This window comes from Ursus maritimus, unplaced genomic scaffold, assembly GCF_017311325.1.
Source record: "Ursus maritimus isolate PB19 unplaced genomic scaffold, ASM1731132v1 scaffold_37, whole genome shotgun sequence".
In the NCBI taxonomy this organism is placed as follows: Eukaryota; Metazoa; Chordata; class Mammalia; order Carnivora; family Ursidae; genus Ursus; species Ursus maritimus.
The window spans coordinates 1,003,406-1,025,734 of NW_024426341.1; the positions used below are offsets into that span (position 1 = coordinate 1,003,406).

At 41.4% G+C, this 22,329-nt stretch overlaps 1 protein-coding gene and 1 pseudogene across 1 annotated transcript; both read right to left on the reverse strand.

The window, feature by feature from the left end:
* Window positions 1-8,771: 8,771 nt before the first annotated feature.
* LOC103682408 (olfactory receptor-like protein OLF4) lies at window positions 8,772-9,848 on the reverse strand. Its single transcript, XM_008712015.2, has one exon. The coding sequence runs from the start codon at window positions 9,702-9,704 to the stop codon at window positions 8,772-8,774; it is 933 nt and encodes a 310-aa protein (XP_008710237.2). The 5' UTR covers window positions 9,705-9,848.
* Window positions 9,849-18,547: 8,699 nt separating this feature from the next.
* Window positions 18,548-19,767, reverse strand: LOC103682409 (annotated as a pseudogene).
* Between the last annotated feature and the right edge of the window lie 2,562 nt (window positions 19,768-22,329).

Below are 22,329 nucleotides of genomic sequence, written 5' to 3' on the forward strand. Positions count from 1 at the left end.
CTCATTCTCAAAATATTTTTTGTATAATTGGCATTACAGCAATTTAATGAGAAAGTACATGAAAAATCCTCAGAAGTGTAAATAACACAGCCATAGCCTGAAATATTATGGGATCACTGACATAATGAATTAGCATTATACTGGTTGATGGAGGCAAGTCTGTAAGGTGCTATTGAGAGAGACAAGCTATAAAAACAAAACAAAACAAGACACTGCATCAGAGCATAAAAGACTATTTACAATGTGCATAGGATTCTCTGCATGAATTTGATTAAAGGGTATGAATATTATGTGTGCATAATATAGAAACGTCAGTTTCAAAAGAAACTAAGAGGTTAGAACAAAGGATAGTAGTGAAACTGAGAATAGGTTAGGCAGGGAGCTATCTCAACTGACAGTCTGAAACACAATGACAACGTATAACTAATTTACAGACATGCATAAAATAGTGTTAATGTAATGACATCAGCGTGGATCACTAATTCAAGGATTAAAGTGCTAAAGACTTGGAAATGGGGCCCCTGACTGGCTCAATGGTGGAGCCTGTGGCTCTAGATTTTGGGCTTGTGAGTTCGAGTCCCATGTTGGGGTAGAGATTACTTTAGAAAAACATAAAAACTTAGAAATAAAAGAATATAAAAAAAAGCCTCTTAAAGAGTAGGTAAGAAACATTATTTAAGGTTACAATTTCATTTTATACAAGGTATTTTAATTAATATTTGTGTAGGAAGCATTATCTAAGGTTATAATTTCATCTTATACATGATATATTAATTCATATTTGTTAGGAAAGTGAATGCTAGTCAAACAATGAAGAAGAATACCCTTCAAATGATGGCTGCAGGTGACATGAGTTTGAGAAATAGATCTAATCACAAAACGCTGAAACGGAGAATGAGGAATAACAGAAATGTGAAGACAAGTCGGAAATATGTATATAAGGTGATTTATTAATTCAAATGATGCAGCACTTTCTACACTTAAGCTAGCAAAAGAAGGGAGGAAAATACGACCGAATGATAGGTTTGAGCACACAAAATGGATGAACTTTACTACTACCCTCGAATACACCTCCACACGTGTAAAGGAACTGAAGATCGAATAGCAAAGGTGATAGAAAAACTCTAATTCTTATGTTTGGAAAAATGGAATAAAAACACAGGAATATAAACACTCCAAACCTACCAACGAAAAGCACAGAACAGACAGAGACAATTTTCAATAGAAAAAGCAAATGTCTAAGAAACCCAGAGATATACTCATCCTCGCCAGTATGGAAATAATTGCAATGTAAGGCTTTTTTAATATATCCCCTTTTCACTTCTTACATTTTTTAAATTGCTTGGAATATACGGCATGAAAACGGACACTGTGAAATATATGTCTCTTGATCCATTAGTCTGGGTCTTTCTCATCAATATGGGAACACGCTCAAATACTCCCTGTCTTAAAAAGCATGAAAGGAATGCCCTCACTTGACTGCATAACCCTCCTGGCTAAGACCCTTTATATCTGTTCCCCTTACTTGCAAAGGTTCTTGGACTTGTGTTCTACTCTCATTAGGACCACTTTCTGCCACCCATCACCGCTCTTCCATCACCACGACTTCATCCTCAACAATCTCCCTTGCGTGGCTGATTTCAATGTTTACTTTTGTTTTTAGGATAATAAATAAATGTATTCATTAGTTATCCAAGAAAGCCAAAAACCGCAGTGATGTCCTGGTGCTGGGCAGGGCTGGCTTGGCTCTCTGGTGGCTTTGGGTACATATTCTCACCCTTCTATTCTCGCTGACCCTTTCCAGCAGAACCTGCTGGGTTTTCAGAGTCACCTGCATGGGGGTCTCTTTGCGAAAGTCCAAGTTTCTCCCTCGATGATGGATGATGGACACTGAAGCTCTGTTCTCAAATAATACAGCAGGAGTCTCCTACCCAGACCTGGGAACTCCAAAAGAAATAACCGTGTCCCATTCAGCACAAGGTTGCACCTGCTGAAATCAATAGCAGAAGAGATATTTACAGCTCCCTATGCTCCCTAGGCATATTTCCCTCCTGGTACTCCAACCCCTGGGCACATTATCCCCCTCTGGAGAGATGGACTTTTTTCCTGTAGTTGCCTCTTCCTGAGGGACCAGCCTTATGTCAAGTGAATGCACTCATTACTCTTCCCTGAACTCACCTGCCTCCCACAGAGCTAACCTCCTAGCACCTTATCCCAACCCTGAGTCAGAGATTTCTCCACATCTAAGAGTGAAGAATTTTTCCTTACTAAGCTCCTTGGGTTTCCCAAATATTGACTCACGGTGGGACACAGCACTGATATCTCCAGAAGATTGCTCTTCCCCCTTCAACAAGGTGAAGAACTGTATTCCTTTGACATAAAACCAGGAAGACTATAGTCCATGGCTTCCATGACACTTTTGCTAAAACTGTTAAGAGTTCAGTGCTTTAGGATAAATTGAGAGCTGTTGTTTCTTCTAAGTTTATAAAATATTTTGTAATTAAAAAAAATTGTATTTAGGTGTAGAGCTTCAGGTTCACGAGATGAAAAGGGTTCTGGAGATGGATGGTGCTGCCAGCTCACAACAACGTGAATGCATGTCGTCCCGCTGAGCTGTGCACTTAAAAATGACCAAGGGGCACCTTGGAGGCTCAGTTGGCCGAGTCTCTGACTCTTGATCTCAGCTAAGGTCTTGATTGCAGGGTGGTGAGTTCAAGCCCTGCGTTAGGCTCTGCACTGGGCATAGGGCCTAATTAAAAATAAAATGAAATAAAAATAAAATAATTTTAAGAATGCTTAAGAGGTGGGTGAAAGAGGTCATTGGGATTGAGGAGAACACTTGTGGTGATGAAGTGTTGAATCACTAAATAGTACATCTGATACTAATATTTTGCTGTATATTACTAACTAGAATTTAAATAAAAACTTTAAAAAAAAGAGTATACCAATCTTAATCAGTACTGAGAAATGTATAGAATTGTAGAATCAGTATAGTATACTCCTGAAATGAATAAAACACTGTATGTTAAATACAGTTCAATTTAAAAATTAAGAATAAAGACACATTTTTAAAAAGACAAAGGATAAAAATATTAACTATGGGGGTGCGTGGGTGGCTCAATCGTTAAGCGTCTGCCTTTGGCTCAGGGCGTGATCCCAGGGTCCTGGGATCGAGCCCCACATTGGGCTCCCCTGCTGGGAGCCTGCTTCTTCCCACTCCCCCTGCTTGTGTTCCCTCTCTCGCTGGCTGTCTCTCTGTCAAATAAATAAGTAAAATATTAAAAAAAAGATTAACTATGATTATCCAGGTGGGACAAAGGTAATCACAATGGTCCTCCAATTGTTGAGGAGGGAGACAAAAGAGTTGGTGTCCAAGAGATGTTGAAAATGCTGCCCTGCTGTCTCTGAAGGTGGAGGAAGAGCCAGGAGCCCAGGACTGCAGGCGGCCAGCAATAAAGACTGGAACTGGAAAGAAGACAGATTCATCCTTGAGCCTGTAGAAGGAACTCAGCCCTGCAGACAACTTGCTATTAGCCCGATGAAACTCATTCCAAGCTTCTGACTCCGGAAGTGTAAGAGCACATGTGTGTTTGTTTAAGCAAGTAGCATGGGGATATTTTACAGCAGCAGGAAGAATCTCATATGCTCATAGTCAACCAAATTATTTGAGGGGACTGAGTTTAAGCCTCTCAATTTACTCATCAGCTTCCCTTGGTTAAGGGCAATTTGTATTAAAAACCCACAGTAGGTAGAAAGGAAAATTAAATTGTATGGAGGTATTCTTTTTTTATAATATTTTTTTTATTATATTATGTTAGTCAGCATACAGTACATCCCTAGTTTTTGATGTAAAGTTCCATGATTCATTACTTGTGTATAACACCCAGTGCACCATGCTATACGTGCCCTCCTTAATACCCATCGCCGGCCTATCCCATTCCCCCACCATCCCCTCTGAAGCCCTCAGTTTGTTTCTCAGAGTCCACAGTCACTCATGGTTCATTCCCTCTTCGGTTTATCCCCCCCTTTCTTCTTCCCTTTGTATTCTGCCCCATTAGCTAGTACAGTGAATTCCTTGTGGCATAAATATGAATGTGGTCTGCGTCTGAAGCCTTGGAGGCAGTGACATAGGGAAGAAACTCATGATCAAAATTAAGGTCACTCATTGTAGTTTACATGTTTGTATTTCTGCATCCTTTATTTCACATAAATCGAAAAGTTCCCTCTTCTCAGTGCTATCCTCTCCAGCTTTCTCAAGATTGCTTCAACATGAAAGACAAGATCATAAATGCGTCTGTGTGTGAACACATGTGATGAGCTTATTTGAAAGAAAATGTGTGGAAACACACACATACACAAGACACAACCGTTACCCTCAAATGTTTTCTCTGAGATAAAAAAGGAAGTTCCACACATTTTATTCATTCCCAACACTGTCCTTACGAAGTTATGTTTGTTTGTTTGTTTATTTTATTAAGTGTGGGAATTCACGGTGCCTGGATAGACAAAACCCGACTTGTATATGCCTCCCTGGATGGGACTAATTGAAAAGCAAAGGAGGAGCGTCCAGAACACTGGGCCTCCTTTCAAGTTTCCTGGCTGAAAACAGCCAGATTCTTACTGTGGCTCAAGGTTCTCATCTAGGAAGTAAATGTTTAAATTTTGAAGAAAAACAGGCACCTGTGGTGGTCACGTACTTCGTGGACTCCTTGCCCCCACCTTATCACACGCTGCCCCATATATTATTATTATTATTTTTTTACAATAATATTTTTTATTATATTATGTTAGTCACCATACAGTACGTCCCTGGTTTTTGATGTAAAGTTCCATGATTCATTAGTTGCATATAACATCCAGTGCACCATGCAATACGTGCCCTCCTTACTACCCATCACCAGTCTATCCCATTCCCCCACCCCCCTCCCCTCTGAAGCCCTCAGTTTGTTTCTCAGAGTCCGTAGTCTCTCATGCTTCATTCCCCCTTCTGATCCATGTATTATTATCCTGACCATTAAAGTTACACTTTCCTCCTTGCTTTGCACTTGTGTCTGATGTATTGCTAAGACCTCAATGAAACTGGAGACAAGGCTTTGCTCAGGGCCTTGCGCCACTAGAGCGTCTGGTCCCCAGACCTCTCCTTTCTCCTACTAAGTTGTCTGGAATAATGTTTTCATCCGCCACCTCAGGGTTTGCTGGCCAAACCCGACAATTAAGTTCCATTAGCCGGCATGTAGTACAGCATTAGTTTCTGACGTAGCGTTCAAGGATTCATCCATTACGGATAACACCCAGTGCTCATCACATCCCGTGCCCTCCTTAATGCCCATCCCCCAGTTACCCCGTCCCCTCTCTCTCCCTTCCACAAATCTCAGTTTGTTTCCTGGAGTCTGAAGTTATTCTTAGATTCCCACATTTTCTTCAGGAAGAGGAATATGATGCTCAGGAAGCTTAAAATTTTAGTAATTACCTAACAAAGCTGTTAAAACTTATGTACGCTCTTATTTTACACATACCACTCGCACTGCGAACTCTTCATTTTTGTGGAGCTCCTTTAATTCACCAACGTACCCTTTACATATACAGGTTAATGTGGATAATTGTACTCCAATGATTGATTCAGTGGAACAGATCTAATGGTGCATGGCTACTGGTAGGATCTAGAACATCGGCAGCTGACTCTCACATAAGAGGGGTGGGAGACAGCACTTCTAATGGAGAAGAAAGCAAGTGTTAATATGGATGTACCAACAGTGGAATTAAATTTAAGTAACTCACATGATAAACCAATTTTTTCTGTGACTAGATTAACCCACATATGGAAATGCAGTAATAAGAGCCCATAGAGTGGCCGAGACAGAACAGCATTACAGCCTCACACGACACCATGGATGAGCCTTAGAAACGTAATGTAGAGATTTACACCTGACTCCATATCCACGAGGAGCTCAGCAGAGACCAGAAACCCTTCCCAGCAGATGTCATCTGATGTTAGCAGTATTAATGATATCCCCTAGGACAAGGACAGCCTGTTATCAGCAATAGTTGACTAACACAATAATCCAAGCGAACAGACAGGAGGCAGTTAGCGAGCACTGTTTTTTATTTGTGGTGTATGATCTGACATTAAGGAGAGCAGTTCGTCATTATTCAAGTTTCCTTCCAGGGACTTTATGAGCAGTGACTAGCTGTGGGCTCCCCTCCGGGTCACTGGGAGTATTTGAAGGACATGCTTGTTGTGTAGAACTGTTGACCCTGAACCACAGGACCAGAAGGATATCCAGCTCTTGTGTGAAGCGTCCCCTGATCATGCAAGTGGACGGGATTTCTGAGCAGGAAGGAGGTACGAAATTGATGATACTAATATTGTTCCTTCACCACCCTTTACTATTTGTGACAAATGCTACGAAAAAGGAGTTATTTCATGGAACAAGAGGGTCATATTAGCAGGTAACATTAGAAGTTTTCAAGTGGAAACAGGAAAACAAATCTGGGATAAAACACAGATACACTAAGCAATCTGTCACCTCAGTGAGTAAAGCCCCTCAGTTGTGGACACCTATCATCAATAAATAATATTCAATAAATAGATGCACAGCATAAAAAAGAAATATTTTTATTATTAATAAAATGGTGGTTTGAAATGTTGTACCCTGGAAGTTCTTAAATATTTTTTTTTTATTTTTTAATTCCAGTATAATTAACATACATTGTAATGTTAGTTTCAGGTGTACAATATAGTGATTGAGCAATTCTATATGTTGCTCAGTGCTCGTAACAATAAGTGTGCTCTTAATCTCCATCTCCTATTTCACCCAACCCCTCCTGAATTCCCCCCTGGCAACCACCACTTTGTTCCCCATATTGAAGAGTCTAGACTTTTGTTTGTCTCTTTTTTTCATTGTTCGTTTTGGTTTCCTAAATTCCACATATGAGTGAAATTATATGATATCAGTCTTTCTCTGACTGACTGATTTCCCTTAGCATGATACCCTCTAAATCCATCCATGTTGTAAATGGCTGCTTTGAAATAAGAAGCTTCTGCACAGCAAAGGAAACGGTCAACAAAACAAAAACACAACTACTGAGTGGTGAAAAATATTTGGAAATTATATATCCTATAAGGGATTAATATCCGAAACATATAAAGAACTTACACCAAAGAAGTTAATTGTAATTCAATTAAAAGTGACCAGAAACATGACCAGACATTTCTCCAAAGACGACATCCAGGTGATCAACAGACCCGTGGAAAGATGGTCAATGTCACTCATCAGCAGGGAAACGCAAATGAAAATCACAATGAGATATCACCTGACACCTGTCAGACTGGATAAAATTAATGACACAGGAAACAACAGATGTTGGAAGGATGTGGAGAAAGGGGAAACCTCTTTCACTGCTGGTGGGAATGCAAACTGGTGCAGCCACTTGGAAAACAGAGTGGAGGGGCTAAAAAGATTGAAAATAAGACTACCCTACAATCTAAGGATCCTGCTACTGGGATATACCCAAAGAAAATACATCCTCATATTTGTGGTCATCTCTGACACTAACAGCATATCAGGTCAAACTATTTATCAAATTCTCTTTCCATGTAGACTCCACTGGAGCTATATGTTTGCTCATCAGCATTTGCTAGTGACTATGGCAGGCGTTAGGACACCCAGGTGAATAACAGAATAAAACAAGGAAGCTAGTTTTAAAGCACAGGAGCATGTTTGTAGAGAAGGTACCTGACATTAAGTTTTGACTTCTGAAGCCATGCTGAACAGACACATTGTCAGGTGTGGGACACTATTACCAGAGAAGCAGTCAGGCTGATGACATATCTCCGCAGAAAGCCCTGGGTCATCTCCATACTGACACATGAGTGGCTGTGCCTTCCCTTCTGTGCCAGAATTTCACTCTGATGTTTTAAGCTGGTCAATAAAGAGTGAATCTGCAAACCCTTAGTCGCTCTTCCCATGGACCCCAATAACAGGCCCCCTAGACCTTTCTGCCGATCCCTACAAGAACCTGTGATGATGAACCTTGTCTTGTTAGAGTCTCTGATGGGTGCTGCTGAGGCCTGTCTTGCAGTCACAGTAAGAACCCAAGGGCTGGTGCAGCCACAGCAGAGGCTCTGGTCAGGGAACCATCTGTGGGAATGTCCACAAGCACAGGGGTGCAGGGGGTGCCCGGGCTTTCCTAGCCTGAGTGTCCCTGTCAGGAGCCTGAGACTTACAGGCAACAGCGTTAGAGTCCACATAATCAGGAGGAGGAGTGAGGTAGTGATGTAAAAAGACTGACAGACTCTAGGTGAAAATTGGGGTTTTGTATTCTACTCTACAATAAAGTTATGTGAAGGGCTTAGTGGCCAAGTACAGTTTCTTCCATATGAAGACTACAACTCATGCATTCTTTTAGGAAATCTAGGGAAAATTTACTTGGCATGAGATAAGTGGGTTAAAATGAAATTTTTTTAAAGAAACTCAACTTGCCCCATGTATGATGTAGAAAATTCCAGGCAGTTGTGATCCAAGGCTTGTGAAACCCCTGGGAATATATGAAATTAGAGAAAGGAGAAAACTGTCTGTGTATCAGACAGAGCAGAAGCTTAATAAAGTAAGTACTTAAATGTATGGGAAGTTGAATTCAAACCAAGGGAAATTCCAGGAAATAAATAGAAGGCTCTACTTCCAAAGCCTGATCAAAGAATAGCAGTTCCTGGCCTGAGGCTGTGAGCCCTGCAATCATGGGCTTTTCTTCAGCCCCAGGACCACTGGCCCTCACATCACTGTAACACTTACAATTCTTTTCAGAGCCCCCTTTATGTCTCTGTTCCTCAGGCTGTAGATGAAGGGGTTCAGCATGGGGGTGACCACCGTGTACATCACTGAGGCCACTGCACTTGCGTGGGAGTTCTGTGTAACAGCAGAGCTAAGGTACACTCCTAGGCTCGTACAATAAAATAAGGAGACAACCAAGAGGTGAGATGCACAGGTGGAAAATGCTTTATACTTGCCCTGAGCTGATGAGATCCCAAGTATGGAGGAAACTATCTTAGAGTAAGAGTAAGAGATCCCAGCCAGGGGAGCAGCAGCCAGCACCACTGTTGCAAAATACATCATCATGTCATTAAGAAAGGGGTCAGAACAGGCAAGTCGGACCACCTGATTGATTTCACAGAAAAAGTGGGAGATTTCCACCTCTCTGCAGAAGGTCAGCCGTAACACCATTAAGGTTTGCAATAAGGAATTCAGGGCACTCATGATCCAGGACACCAGAACCAGCAGTCCACAGAGCCGGGGGTTCATGATGACCATGTAGTGCAGGGGGTGACAGATGGCCACAAAGCGGTCATAGGCCATCTCAGCCAGGAGAAAGGCATCCCAGCTTGCAAAGAGTAGGTAAAAGTATATCTGAGTGATACAACCTTCATAGGTTATGACTTTGTTCTGAGTGTGGATGTCCTGGAGCATATTGGGAATGGTGGTGGAGGTGAAGCAGATGTCTGCAAAGGACAGGTTGGCCAGGAAGAAGTACATGGGGGTGTGGAGGTGGGAGTCAGAGCTGACGGCCAGGATGAGGAGCAGGTTTCCAAACACAGTGATCAGGTACATGGAGAGGAAAAGCCCAAATAGGAGGGGCTGCTGTTCTGGTTTCTCTGATAATCCCAGAAGAAGGAATTCTGAAATTTCTGTATCATTTCCTGGTTCCATATAGTGGAGAAGACTACCAGAGAACAAAAAATAACAAGACTAATTTTTCAATACTGAACATAACAAGTAACATTGAAATTCTGCAATTTTTACTTTGCAGTCAGAAAGGCTATATCTTGGGGTGGCTCAGTCAGTTAGGTGTCTGCATTCAGTTCAGGTTATGATCCCAGAGTCTTATGAGTGAGCCCTGCTTTGGGCTCTCCCCACAGCAGGGAGTTTGCTTCTTCTCTGCCCCTCCCCCCCCACTCCTGCTCTCTCTCTCTCTCTTTCTCAAATAAATAAATAAAATCTTTTTTGAAAAAAAGTCAATATCCACAGTTTTTATATGGAACTTGTCCCCTGTTGGGACATCCCAGCTCTGAGTAGGAATGCTGATCCCACACTTGGCCTATTGCGCAAGTACTCATATATTCTATACTGTTAATGAGACATTCTGTCACACTTTTGAGGAATAAAATTGAGCACTGACTGACCTCCAGGCAAAGAGTATGGGTGTCAGGAAACATAAGTCTGCGCAGTTCAGTGAGGGAGAAGATAAAGAAAAAAACAAGATTAGATAGAATATCAGACTGTGAGAGGTGCTATGAAGAAAAGCCAGTAGAAATGAAACAGTGGACGGAGGTGTTACCTCGAGGAGGAAACAGCAGGAGACACAAGGTTATCCGTGTGTGACCATCAGAGGGAACAACCAATGCAAAGACTCTGAGTTTGACTTGGGTTTTTTCACATTAATATTTAAAATCTCAGTATGGTTGACATGCAATGTCACATTAGTTTCAGGTGTACAACACAATGATTCATCAGTTTAAACACCACGCCGTGCTCACACGTGTGGAGCTGCCATCTGCCACCACACAACACTGTGACCTTATCAGTGACTACATTCCCTGGGCTGTGCCCTTTATTCCCATGACTCATTCATTCCTTAACCAGAAGCCATATCTCCCACTCCCCTTCACCATTCTGCTTTTCCTTTGTTCTTTTTTTTGTTCTAAAAATCACTGCCAGGCTATTGTCACCTCCACCACAATAATTATGCAAACAGGGATACAAGGAAGCTGCTGACATCAGATTGTCCTTCCCCTAAATATGTAAAACTGCATCCAAATTCCAGGACTTAACCCAGGAGTTAAGTCTCCTATAAGCATGTAATCATGGGTCTCTATTTTAATGTGATCATTTTACGCCCAGTAGTTAAAGAAACATAAAAAATCCATTCCAAAACCTTTGAGGAATTAGAGTAGGCAGAAAGATCGAATAAGCTCAGGGGGCCACCAGAGATGGTGAGAAGGAGCAAATGTCCTTGGTTATGGCAACACTCCAACCCCAGTTACAGTGTCTTGATGCCCAGAATAATAAAGAAGCAAAAGGCCATTTATCCAAAAGAAAAAGTAGGGAGGATTTTACTTTATCAAGACATCTGACCCATTGAACATCCCACCAGAATAACAAGCAAAGGGGAGACACCCACAACTCACTAAAGGAAATACACACAGTACAACAGAAGTGGGGGATTTTAAAAGATGATTTGTTAAAAGAACTTTCCTAAATAATAAAAAATGCAAAACTTTATAATGAGAAACTAGGGTTTTGAATTTTGGATCTATGCATATTTGCTGTTTGAATTTGGAGCACAACCAAACTGTAATAAAGGTTAATATCCTCCCCCGAATAGTAGGGCTCGAGCTGTCCATCCTTCTCAGGTGGTTGACAGATGTAGTGAATATATGGAAAGACCTTAGCCTAGTTCCCTCCTGTTGAGAACAAGTGCTGATCACTGGTGATGAGATTTGGCTGAGGTTTCTCTCACTGTCCCCATCGCTTCCCAACCTCTGGATCCCCAGTTCCACAGCCTCCTTTCAGTCCCTTGTCATCTCTCCACCTACCACGGGCTGGTGCCCTCTAGCCAATATTCACATTTACCCAGGAAGCTCTTTCTATATTGCATTTAAGTTACTGTCCCAACTCTGCATCTTAACCCCTTCTTGGTGACTCCCCACTGGAGACTGAACCCCAAATTCCATAACTTCCAACACTTCGCTTGCCTCCCTTGGCCCATCTACCCACTTCCCACTCCCACTGCCTCATCGACATCAATGTCACAAACACCGAACTTGAGTTGTTCCTTCACCTGAAGCCCCAGTCTCCAGGCTCGGAGCCTCCAAACACCTGCTGCCCTCTGCTCCGAGTCACCCACTGGTTTCTTTGGGATCACTCACCTCCTCTCTATCTTCACAATCCCATCGCCTCTTTCAGACTGCAAGGAGTCATCTCCTTCATGAATCTTTTTGTTCTTTTTTGTTTTAAGATTTTATTAATTTATTTGACACAGAGAGAGAGGACAAGAAGGGGGAGCAGCAGGCAGAGGGAGAGGGAGAAGCAGGCTTCCCACAGAGCAGGGGGAGCCCGATGTGGGACTGGATACCAGGACCCTGGGATCATGACCTGAGTCAAAGGCAGGCACTTAACTAACTGAGCCACCCAGGCACCTGTTTTTGTTCTGTTTTTTTTTTGTTTTTTTTTTTTAACATTCCCACAGAAAAAGTATGCTTCATCTTGCAGTAATTTAGATGTAGGGGTTATCACTATGTGACTCTTATTTACTTCCATGTATGTTTCCCTGCTAGACTGTGGGTGCCCTGGGGCACGTTATACAGACTCTTGAGCTTTACCCCTAGCATAGTTTGGAAAAGTAGGAATAAATACATATTGCGTGAAGTAATGAGACAATCTCTGCTCAGAGCAGTTGCCAGTGATGAGAGAGAGAACAGAAGCAGGGAGCTACTAGCACAGGAATGGAGGATATGGGAGAGGAATGTTTGCCATATTCTGAGATTAGGACCATCTGTGGGTCAGACTGTGGTTTGTAAGAATAAATGGAATAGGATAAAGAAGGCACAATGGAAAATATCAGAGTGCATCGTACGTGGTCAGAGTTCATACCAAATCATTTCATGGTTCTCCTTGTTGAGTCCCGTGTGTGTGGGTGTGCAAATGTATTTATTTCTGTGTTTGCCTGTGCACAGCTGTTGGATCACATGTAAAAGGCATGTTTTGTTCTGGGATACAGTCAAAAGATTCTTATCCATGTCAGCAAATGAAAGAATAGTTTTAAAAGAAGGGCATTTCCAAGGCTCCTGGGTGGCTCAGTTGGTTAAGTGTCTGCCTTCATCTCAGGTCTTGATCCCACGGTCCTGGGATGGAACGCTGAGTCCAGCTGCCTGCTCAGTGGGAGTCTGCTTGTCCCTGTCCCTCTGCTCCTGCCCCCCCCCCAGAATAAATACATAAAATAATTTAAAAAAATAAAAGGATGGCACTTCCGGGCAATGATGAAAAAGCACTGTGAATGAAGAGCCCATTAGAACATCCAGGCTGCAGAGAGAGTGGGCAGTCAGTTTGGGTGCTGGGGTTCCTCCAGATTCAGGGACCACACACTGACTGTACCGTTATTTCCCCAATCGCCTCATTACAGTACCCACATCAGGCCCTCAATCTAGTTTTTATTCCATATTTATTCCTATGTGTTTGGCCACCCTTGTCCTCGAATGGCTCAGGAAGGAACAGATGAGGCAACCCTTTCTCTCACATTTCTTTATGGCATCTTTTCTTTTTTTTAATTAAAAAAATAAGTTTTCTTTATTTAAAACCCAGTGTGTGGCTCGAACACAAGACACTGAGAGCAAGACTTGGATACTCTTCCAGCTGAGCCCGCCAGGCACCCCTGGAGCATCTTTGCTTTGTAATTCCTGGGCTTTGAGTTTCAGTCTCTGACAAACCCCTGGGCACGCTCCACTCCTGTTTCTGATTTTGGTCCCACACGTGTAGGCGTGCCTACAATATACTCTATAAAATCTGAGACATGCCTCAGAAACCGATTAACTTCCTTCGTATGAATATCCCTGAGGACCTTGGTCACACACACATTTATGTCACCCACTCTCCTTGCTTTGTTTGACACAGGATCCAAATGAGCAGGACCTCACCTCCTTTGTGCACTTTTGTTGTTTGGAAAAGGTGTGCATTTGGATAGAAACACGTTTTTAGAAGAAAAATTTATAAAATAAAAACACGCAGGGTAAAGAAAGCTGAAATACAGTGGATTCAAAACAACCTTATTAATCTGAATTGAATTTAAAAAGACTGACTTCTGGGTGCTGGTTAGCTCAGTCTGAGGAACATGTACCTTTTGAACTCGGGGTCATGGGTTCAAGTCCCACATTGGGTGCTGTGATTACTAAAATAAATAAAACAACTTTGAAGAAATAAAAAGAAAAAGACTAACTCCTGCAAGAAAAGATATAAAATAACAACAATTTCATCACATTAACACAGATCTCTAAATCAAAATGAAATGGGTAAAAAAAAACTAATAAAAAGAATAAGAAAATATAATTTAAAATTATAACTTATTCTAAAAGTTTGCAGAGACCAGTATCTAAAATGATAATGTCATCCTATATAAACAGAAGTAGAATCAAACACGTTTGTGAAAAATGTGTTAAGTTGAATGCAAAAAAAGAATGTGTTCCACAGAATGGCAGAAGATGAGTGCTAGTTTAGAAAGTAGATCTAATCACAAAAGGCAAAAGGCAGGAGTAAGCAGCAGGCACAGATGTGAAGTTAGACAGCAACACATACAAAAGTCAGTTTATTAAGAACCACATAAAAAGCAATGGGTGGGGACAAAACATGCCTGACGGATAGATCTGACTGGTCAAATTTTATAAACTCTCACACTACCCAGCAAATGCATTTGTACATACATACAAGAATTAAACAGCAAATAGCAAACTCAGCTTAAACATTTGTACTTATTTGTTGGAAAGAGNNCAAACGGAAGAAAAAAATGATTTGGCAAGAACAACAAAAACAAGAGTAAGAACGCTCAGACCCCAGTATACAGGCAAAGAACTTGAATAGATGATTTGGGATGGAGAGAGTAAATGGCTAATAAACCGCAAAATGTAATCCACCTCCAGGTAATGAAATAAGTGAAAACTAAAGCCCTTTAGCATATGCCTGAATGTGCTGTAAATAAACTTTTTAAGTGAATACCTATGTGAGAGAGGATTCTGTGAGATATATGTCTCAAGAACAGCGGTTGCAAGGTAGTGGCTCCCTCCATCGGTCTGGACTTTCTTTACTTTTTTAAAAAAATTAATTTAATTTAATTTAAATTCAATTAATTCACATACAGTGTATTATTAGTTTCAGAGGTAGAGTTCAGTGATTCATCAGTTGCATAGAACACCCCGTGCCCATTACATCACGTGCCCTTCTTATTGACCATCACCCAGTTACCCATCCCCCCACCCACCTCCCATCCAGCAGCCCTCAATGCTTCCTAGAATTAAGAATCCTGGTCTGGATCTTTCTAACGAATACGGAATGTGCTACATTATACCCATTTAAAAAATATATTTAAATCCCTCACTGCACTTCACCTGCCTCCATACCTAATAGTCTATTTTCATAGTCCCCTTTACTGCAAATCTCCTTGGAAGTGTTCACGTTTTCCTGGAAGACAGTACCTCCCATTCCTTTTTTAGTCTCATTCAACAGGATTTTTATTCCCATCACCTAATTGTCAACAGTAATCCTTGTATTGCTAAGTGCACAAACATTTATTTGTTTAAAATGCCATATGGTTTCACTCATTTATGGAACGTAAGAAATAGGAAGATCTGTAGGAGAAGGAAGGGAAGAATGAAGGGGGGTAATCAGAAGGGGGAATGAACCATGAGAGACTGTGGACTCTGGGAAACAAACTGAGGGCTTCAAAGGGGAGGGGGTGGGGGATTGGGATAGGCTGGTGATAGGTATTAAGGAGGGCACGTATTGCATGGTGCACTGGGTGTTATATGCAAATAATGAATCACGGAACATTGCATCAAAAACTGGGGGTGTACTATATGGTGACTATTATAACAAAATAAAAATTATTTAAAAAATTAAATAAATTGACTCTAAATGAATGAGTTCGCCACTCCAACAAACACAATGATCTCGTGGCTCTGGGCTGGGCTGCTTAAGCTTTCAGGTGACCTCAGGTAAAACTTTCAGCTTCCATTCTCTCTGACTCTTTCTTGAAATACCTCATGATATCTGAGACTCACCCGGATGGGGTCTTTGAGAGGAAGGTCTCTATGTGGAGGTCCGAATTCTTCTCTGGAGTGTCGATGGTGGAGACTGAAGCTCTGTTCCCAGACAGGACAGCCGGAAGGAGTGAGGCATGGGTCCCCCAGCAGACTTAGGAATCCAAACACAAAAACCATGTCTCCTCCACCTGAAGGTTGAACGTGCCCAGGGGCTGCAGCCGAGGGGATATTTACAGCTCCTCTGTTTGCTGCATCTGTTCCCTATACCTGCTCATTAGACACTTTCCCCATTATTATTCCAATCCCTGAGCATGTCTTCTCATGGGAACTTACCTGCACTGAATGGAATTATTTCCTGTAGATTCTCTGTTCCCAAGGGACCAGGTTAGAATTCAGGCACATCCAATGTTTATTACACTTCCCTGACCTTGCCTGGCATCCAGAGCTCTAAGATTGAAATTTCTACAGCCCTGAGTGAATTTTTTTTTCCAAATCTAAGACTGATGAACCTGTCTTGACTGTGTTCCCTATGTCTGCAAAATATTGACTTGTGGTGGGAGCACAACTCCTGATAGCTCCAGAAGATTTTTCTTCCTTCTCCAAAAAGCAAACGTGTGTTATTTTCCTGTAAAACCATGGGTACAACAATCCTTGGATTCATAATTCTTTTGACAAATCAATTAGAAGTTCAGTGTTTTAATAGAAGTTAAAAATTGACATCTAGTCATTCACTACCGAAAGATTTGGTAGTTATAAGGGATCAATTTAGACCTTTTAATGCACCATGGGCTGAGCTCACAATCTTATATGGATAACCTGATTTATTTTGTGCAAAAGCCATTCTATGAGGATCATAAAATGATGAGCCTATTTGTAGAAATGTGACTTGGAAGTGTTGAGTGCAATAAAGTGATTTATTTTGTGCAAAAGCCATTCTATGAGGATCATAAAATGATGAGCATATTTGTAGAAATGTGACTTGTAAGTGTTGAGTGCTTGACCCAGAATTACGAACTGCATCATTAAGAAATGATGTGTTTTGATTGGAATGTTACAATATAGGACAGTGTTTCTCAGCCAGACATGATTTGGCCTCCAGGGGACACTTGAAATTATCTGGAGAAATTTTTGACTGTCATAACTTGGGAAGTGCTGTTACTAATTTGGTATGTCTAAGGTGGCCCAGAGAGTCTGAATCTGAAGTTCCCAGCCATTGATATTCCCTGTCTTGGTCTGTAGTCACTTTTGTGTGGCTCTGGTCCAGTGTCAGAGTCAGATGTGTTCTCCCAGAATCCCCTGTACACCTCAGGTTTGACCTTAGGTGGTCAGACAAATTTACCCATGTCTCTTTTCTCTTATAACAGGAAATGAACCTGCCAAGCCTTTATTCCCTTATCTCTAAACAGGAGAAATTCCATCTAAGGTTTCAGTCTGAGAACTTAGTAATAATAAATCTCAGTGCGGGTTGTGATTAATTTCTAAGGCTTTGGCCCCCAGAGACAGAACATTTCTTAGCTGGGGAGCTGACTTCTAGAAATGTGCAATTACATGTTAGGGATTAAACTGTTATGATACTAAGCTATGGCTGGAGGCAGCATATTGTGATGCCCAACAGAACATCTGAATCAGGCAGCCCTCCCCAGACCTCAGAAGGGATGAGCCTTTTCACCACCTTGAGTGACCTAGAGCCAATCAGCTAGATACCATAAGCTCCACCTACTCCTCTGTAATAAATGGGAAATGATATTAATCACATAAATGTTACCGGAAAATTTACATGAGATAATGTGTATAAGCACTTAAACAGTGATGGCAGAGTACTATTATTATTTTTTGTTATCAATATCCATATCAATAACCAAATTTCTTGGAAGGCCTGGGTGCCTTACTCTGTTAACTGCCTGCCTCTTGATCTCAGCTCCGGTCTTGATCTCAGGGTTGTAAGTTCAAACCTGCTTTGTGTTCCATGTTGGCCAATGAGCCTACTAAAACAAACAAACAAAGACCAGATTTTTTTTCTAGCTCAAAAGTTTTCATTAAATCAATATATTTTTTTCCTGATCCTGACTGTATTTAACCACCCACCCATCTACTTTTCACTCAACAAATATTCACTAAGCATAAACTCCATCCTGAGAACTGTATTAAGCATTACAGTTTCAAAGTTAGGTAAGAGACCTTTCTGAAATTCAAGGAATCTATATTTTGGGTGAGCAGAGAAATTTAGTAAAGTTGGTGTCACTGGAAGGAAAGTGAATTAGATCAGGAAAGAAGGGGGGGGCAAATATTTGAGTTGATTTTATTTACATGACCAGAGGAAACATCTCTGTAAATTTGTTTTTGGGACATTTCCAAAAATAGGCACATATCTCATCACTCTGAGGATAGATATTAAATACATGACATTTGACTTTTTTTTATAAAATTTTTTATTATGTTATGTTAGTCATCATACAGTACATCCCACGTTTTTGATGTAAACTTCCATGATTCATTATTTGCCTATAATACCCAGTGCTCCATGCAATACATGCCCTTCTTAATTTTTTAAGAAATCCAAACCATTACTGAAGATTACTGAGAAAATACCAGGTTGTATTCACACCAAGATATAACCTGAAGAAAAATAGAGAAGGAAGACACAAAGAGAGAACATCTTTAAAATGTGTACACTTGAGGAAAAAATTAAAATAGTGGATGGAGGAAGCCAGGATCTCTGGGCCTCCATATTGTGTGCCCAGCTACTCAGGAGAGTCCGGTGATGGTCCTGACACTGAGAGGCACCCCCCTGCCGAGGAGCCTGCTCAGGGCCCCCTTCTTGACCACGTTCCTCAAGCCGTAGATGAAAGGGTTCAGCATGGGGGTGACAATGGTGTACATCACCGAGGCCACCAGACTCGTCCTAGTGGATAAAGTTGCTGCAGAACTGAGGTATTCCCCAAGGCCTGTGCCACAGAACAAGGAGACCACTGAGAGGTGAGAACCACACGTGGAAAAGGCTTTGTACTTCCCCGCAGCTGATGAAATACTGAGTGTGGAGGAAACAATTTGATAGTAAAACAACAGTATTACATGGAGAGGAATCATGGCCAGAAGGCCAGGTGCAGAATACACCACTATGTTATTGATGACGGTGTCAGAACAGGCGAGCTTCAGGACTTCAGGAAGATCACAAAAAAAGTGTGGGATTTCCATGTTTGTGCAGAAGGACAACCTCAAAATCGTCAAGGTCTCAAGCAGGGAGCCCATGACACTGATGCACCAGGACCTGAAGGCCAGCAGCCCTCAGAGCTGGGGGTTCATGATGACCGAGTAGTGCAGGGGGTGACAGATGGCCACAAAGCGGTCATAGGCCATCACGGTCAGGAGTACATTGTCCAGACATCCAAATACAGATGCAGAAAATGTCTGGCTGAGGCAGCCTGCATATGTGATAACTTTGCTCTGAGTCTGGATGTTCAGAGCATCTTGGGGACGGTGGTGGAGGTGAAGCAGATGTCTACAAAGGACAGGTTGGCCAGGAAGAAGTACATGGGGGTGTGGAGGCGGGAGTCTGAGAAGATGGCCAGGATGATGAGCACATTCCCAGTGAACGTGACCAAGTACACGCACAGGAACAGCCCGAAGAGCATGAACTGAGTCTCTGACTTTGCTGAAAACCCCAGGAAGAGAAATTCTGCAGCATGTGTTTGATTTCCTGGTTCCATGTGGAGGAAATAGGTAGCGGAAAAGAGGAAAAAAGTCAGCATTCAATGACCATCCAGTGACAGCACAGAAATGTGATTGCCTTTCATTTCCAGCAAATGGATTAATAATGTACTACCCGTTTATAATTGCCATGGTTGGGGAATTTGAAATGCTTCCGTCCTTCCCTCTGTTGCCACTGCCATTTGGAAATGTAGTCCTAGTTCCAAAGCAGTCGTGCCCTTTATAGCCCGGCTACTCAGAGTGTGGTCCGTGGACCAGCAGCAGCAGCACTGCCCAGAGCTGCTTTGAATGCAGAGCCCCAGGCCATTTTCAGACTTGCTGAATCACAATCCACATGTGACAAGATCACAGGGGATTCCACTGTTCTTTCATGACTGAGTTGTGCTGTTCTAGAACGTCTGTGGCTTCCAGTCTTTCAACTTTTATCTCCTCACTTTTATTTTCCTCTACACCTTCCCTCAAACCTTCTTACTTCATATGCAGGCAAAATTTTCTGCCATCTGTGTGGAGTTAACAATTTTCATCCATTGGCCTTAACTGTTCCAAACACCATGTAAGAATCCTGTATTTAATTTTCCAATGCAAATATTTGTAACTTTCACAATGATTTGCATTGTTTACATAACCAGAGTACATTATTTTCCATGTTCATTTTGTGACACTCTGTTCTATGTCACTGGAAAGCCAGCAACCTATTTTGTCTTTCTTTTATCTTTCAGTAGAATTTCTTTAAATATCACTTTAAAAGTAATATAAGCACTACATGTTACCCTGATGTTACATTTGGGCATGTTTTGTATTTAAGGTTAAGATTCAGAGCTTTGGTAAATATACATATATGCATGCACAAATGCTTTCAAAGGTAACTAATATAACGTAATAAAAAATAAAAAAAAATAAAAAGTGCTCACAAGATAGTCAATGGCAGAGAAAATGATGGCGTAGGAAATCCAAAGGCCCAATACTTCACAAAAGCATGGGGACAACTGCCAGTATCAAGGAATCTAAAAAATAGGTGATGATTTTGAACCAAGAAGTGAACCTTTGGTTCCTCATTAAATTCCCTTACAACATGCGTGAATCCATAAGCACAGGCATTCTTTCGTTAAGGGAGCACTTCCTTCTTCAGCTTTGGCCACCACTTTGAAGGAACAATCTCAGAATCCCTGATCCGGGGTGTCTCCATACTCAAAGGGAATGAGATACACATTGGTTCAAGGCCCATTGAAATTCTGGTACCTTCATTCAGAGATATGCTGATGCCCCCTGAATGCACCCAACCTCACCTAAAACAACCCCAAGGGCATTCCCCTGGCTCTAATGTTGATCCGCTGAGAGAGGACACAAACAACATAAATCTCTTCAAGTGAGAGAGACAAAGGAAAACGACACCCACCTGAGGTCTGATAATAATATTTTCAGGTTGCAAACTGCAGGGCACAGAAATCTGTCTTCTCAAATTTATACAAGAGCAGTGTGTAAAAATTACAAGACCTCTGGAAAATATTAATTTGAATATCAAAGTAGGGTCAGATGGTGACTTGTTATTTGGAGCCACCAAAATTACTGTTCATACAGCTGACCAAGATTGCTCCATTAGTCTTTACTACTCGGGAATCTGAATACTCTTGTGGCTCAGATGGGATAGGTACCTTTAACTTTGGTCAAGGTTTACTGCTGATTTTTTTTTTCAGCACAGTTTAATACCTCAACCATGATAATAGCAGTTCTGCCTCACCTCTCCTACCGTGTGGCTATTACCCCATATGTGATGCCTCTAGCCTACATTAAGAAACATTTCAAGTACCTTTAAATGTGTGTTGGATTCCTTGAAGGGAATTGTCTGAACACATTTTTCCTGCCCTCACGCACTAGGACTTTCATGAGACTTGGGGAGATCACTGTCTTTGTCTTAGTGTCAAAAAGGATCATGCTTCTATCAAGCAATTATTTGTTTTTATGTTATGGATACTGTGACTCTTGTAACTGATCATTGTGCCAGAGATTGCCTATATGACATATTCATTCTCCTCTTCCCTGTTATCAGACCCTGCATGTATTTGGAGGTGGTCATACACCAGCTAAGACACTATATTTCCCATTTCTCTTTCAATCATGGACAGGTGGTGAAGAGTATGTGAAGTTATTGAATGGGAATACTGAATGCTTTTTGGAGGACTTTCCCTTTTCTATCTCCTCCTTGCCTAGAATTCACACCTGACACTGGGACTCCCACAGCTGATGTACCTTGGAAAACCACACCGTGTGGATGTGGAAGCAGAGGTGGAATGAACCCTTGTCCCTCATGTTGGCATAGAGACATCATACCCCTTCTTTGATGATGGAGACAAATTAACCCCTAATTGAGTATGGACACTTTTTCTTCTTAGTTTTTCCATTTACTCAGCCAAATTCCATCCTAACAGCACAAACTGAGTCCTTTGTCTTCACTGGAATTCTCAGAGTCCTACCAGGGGCCCCATTTTGTCAACAATGTAATATTTTGTGGTAGATATTTGGCTTACTTGTGTAATTATTCACCTGGTTTTAAGTCTTCTTTCCTTTGGCCACAGTATTTCTCTTGTCATATACTTTTTTTTTGTAATAATAGTTTTTATTATATTATGTTAGTCACCATACAATACATCCCTGGTTTTTGATGTAAAGTTCGATGATTCATTAGTTGCGTATAACACCCAGTGCACCATGCAATATGTGCCCTCCTTATTACCCATCTTGTCATATACTTTTAAGGTGTCTTCTTTTGTCCCAAGTACTATGTAGGTCCCTTAAAATTACTTTGGAATGTGTCATGTGAA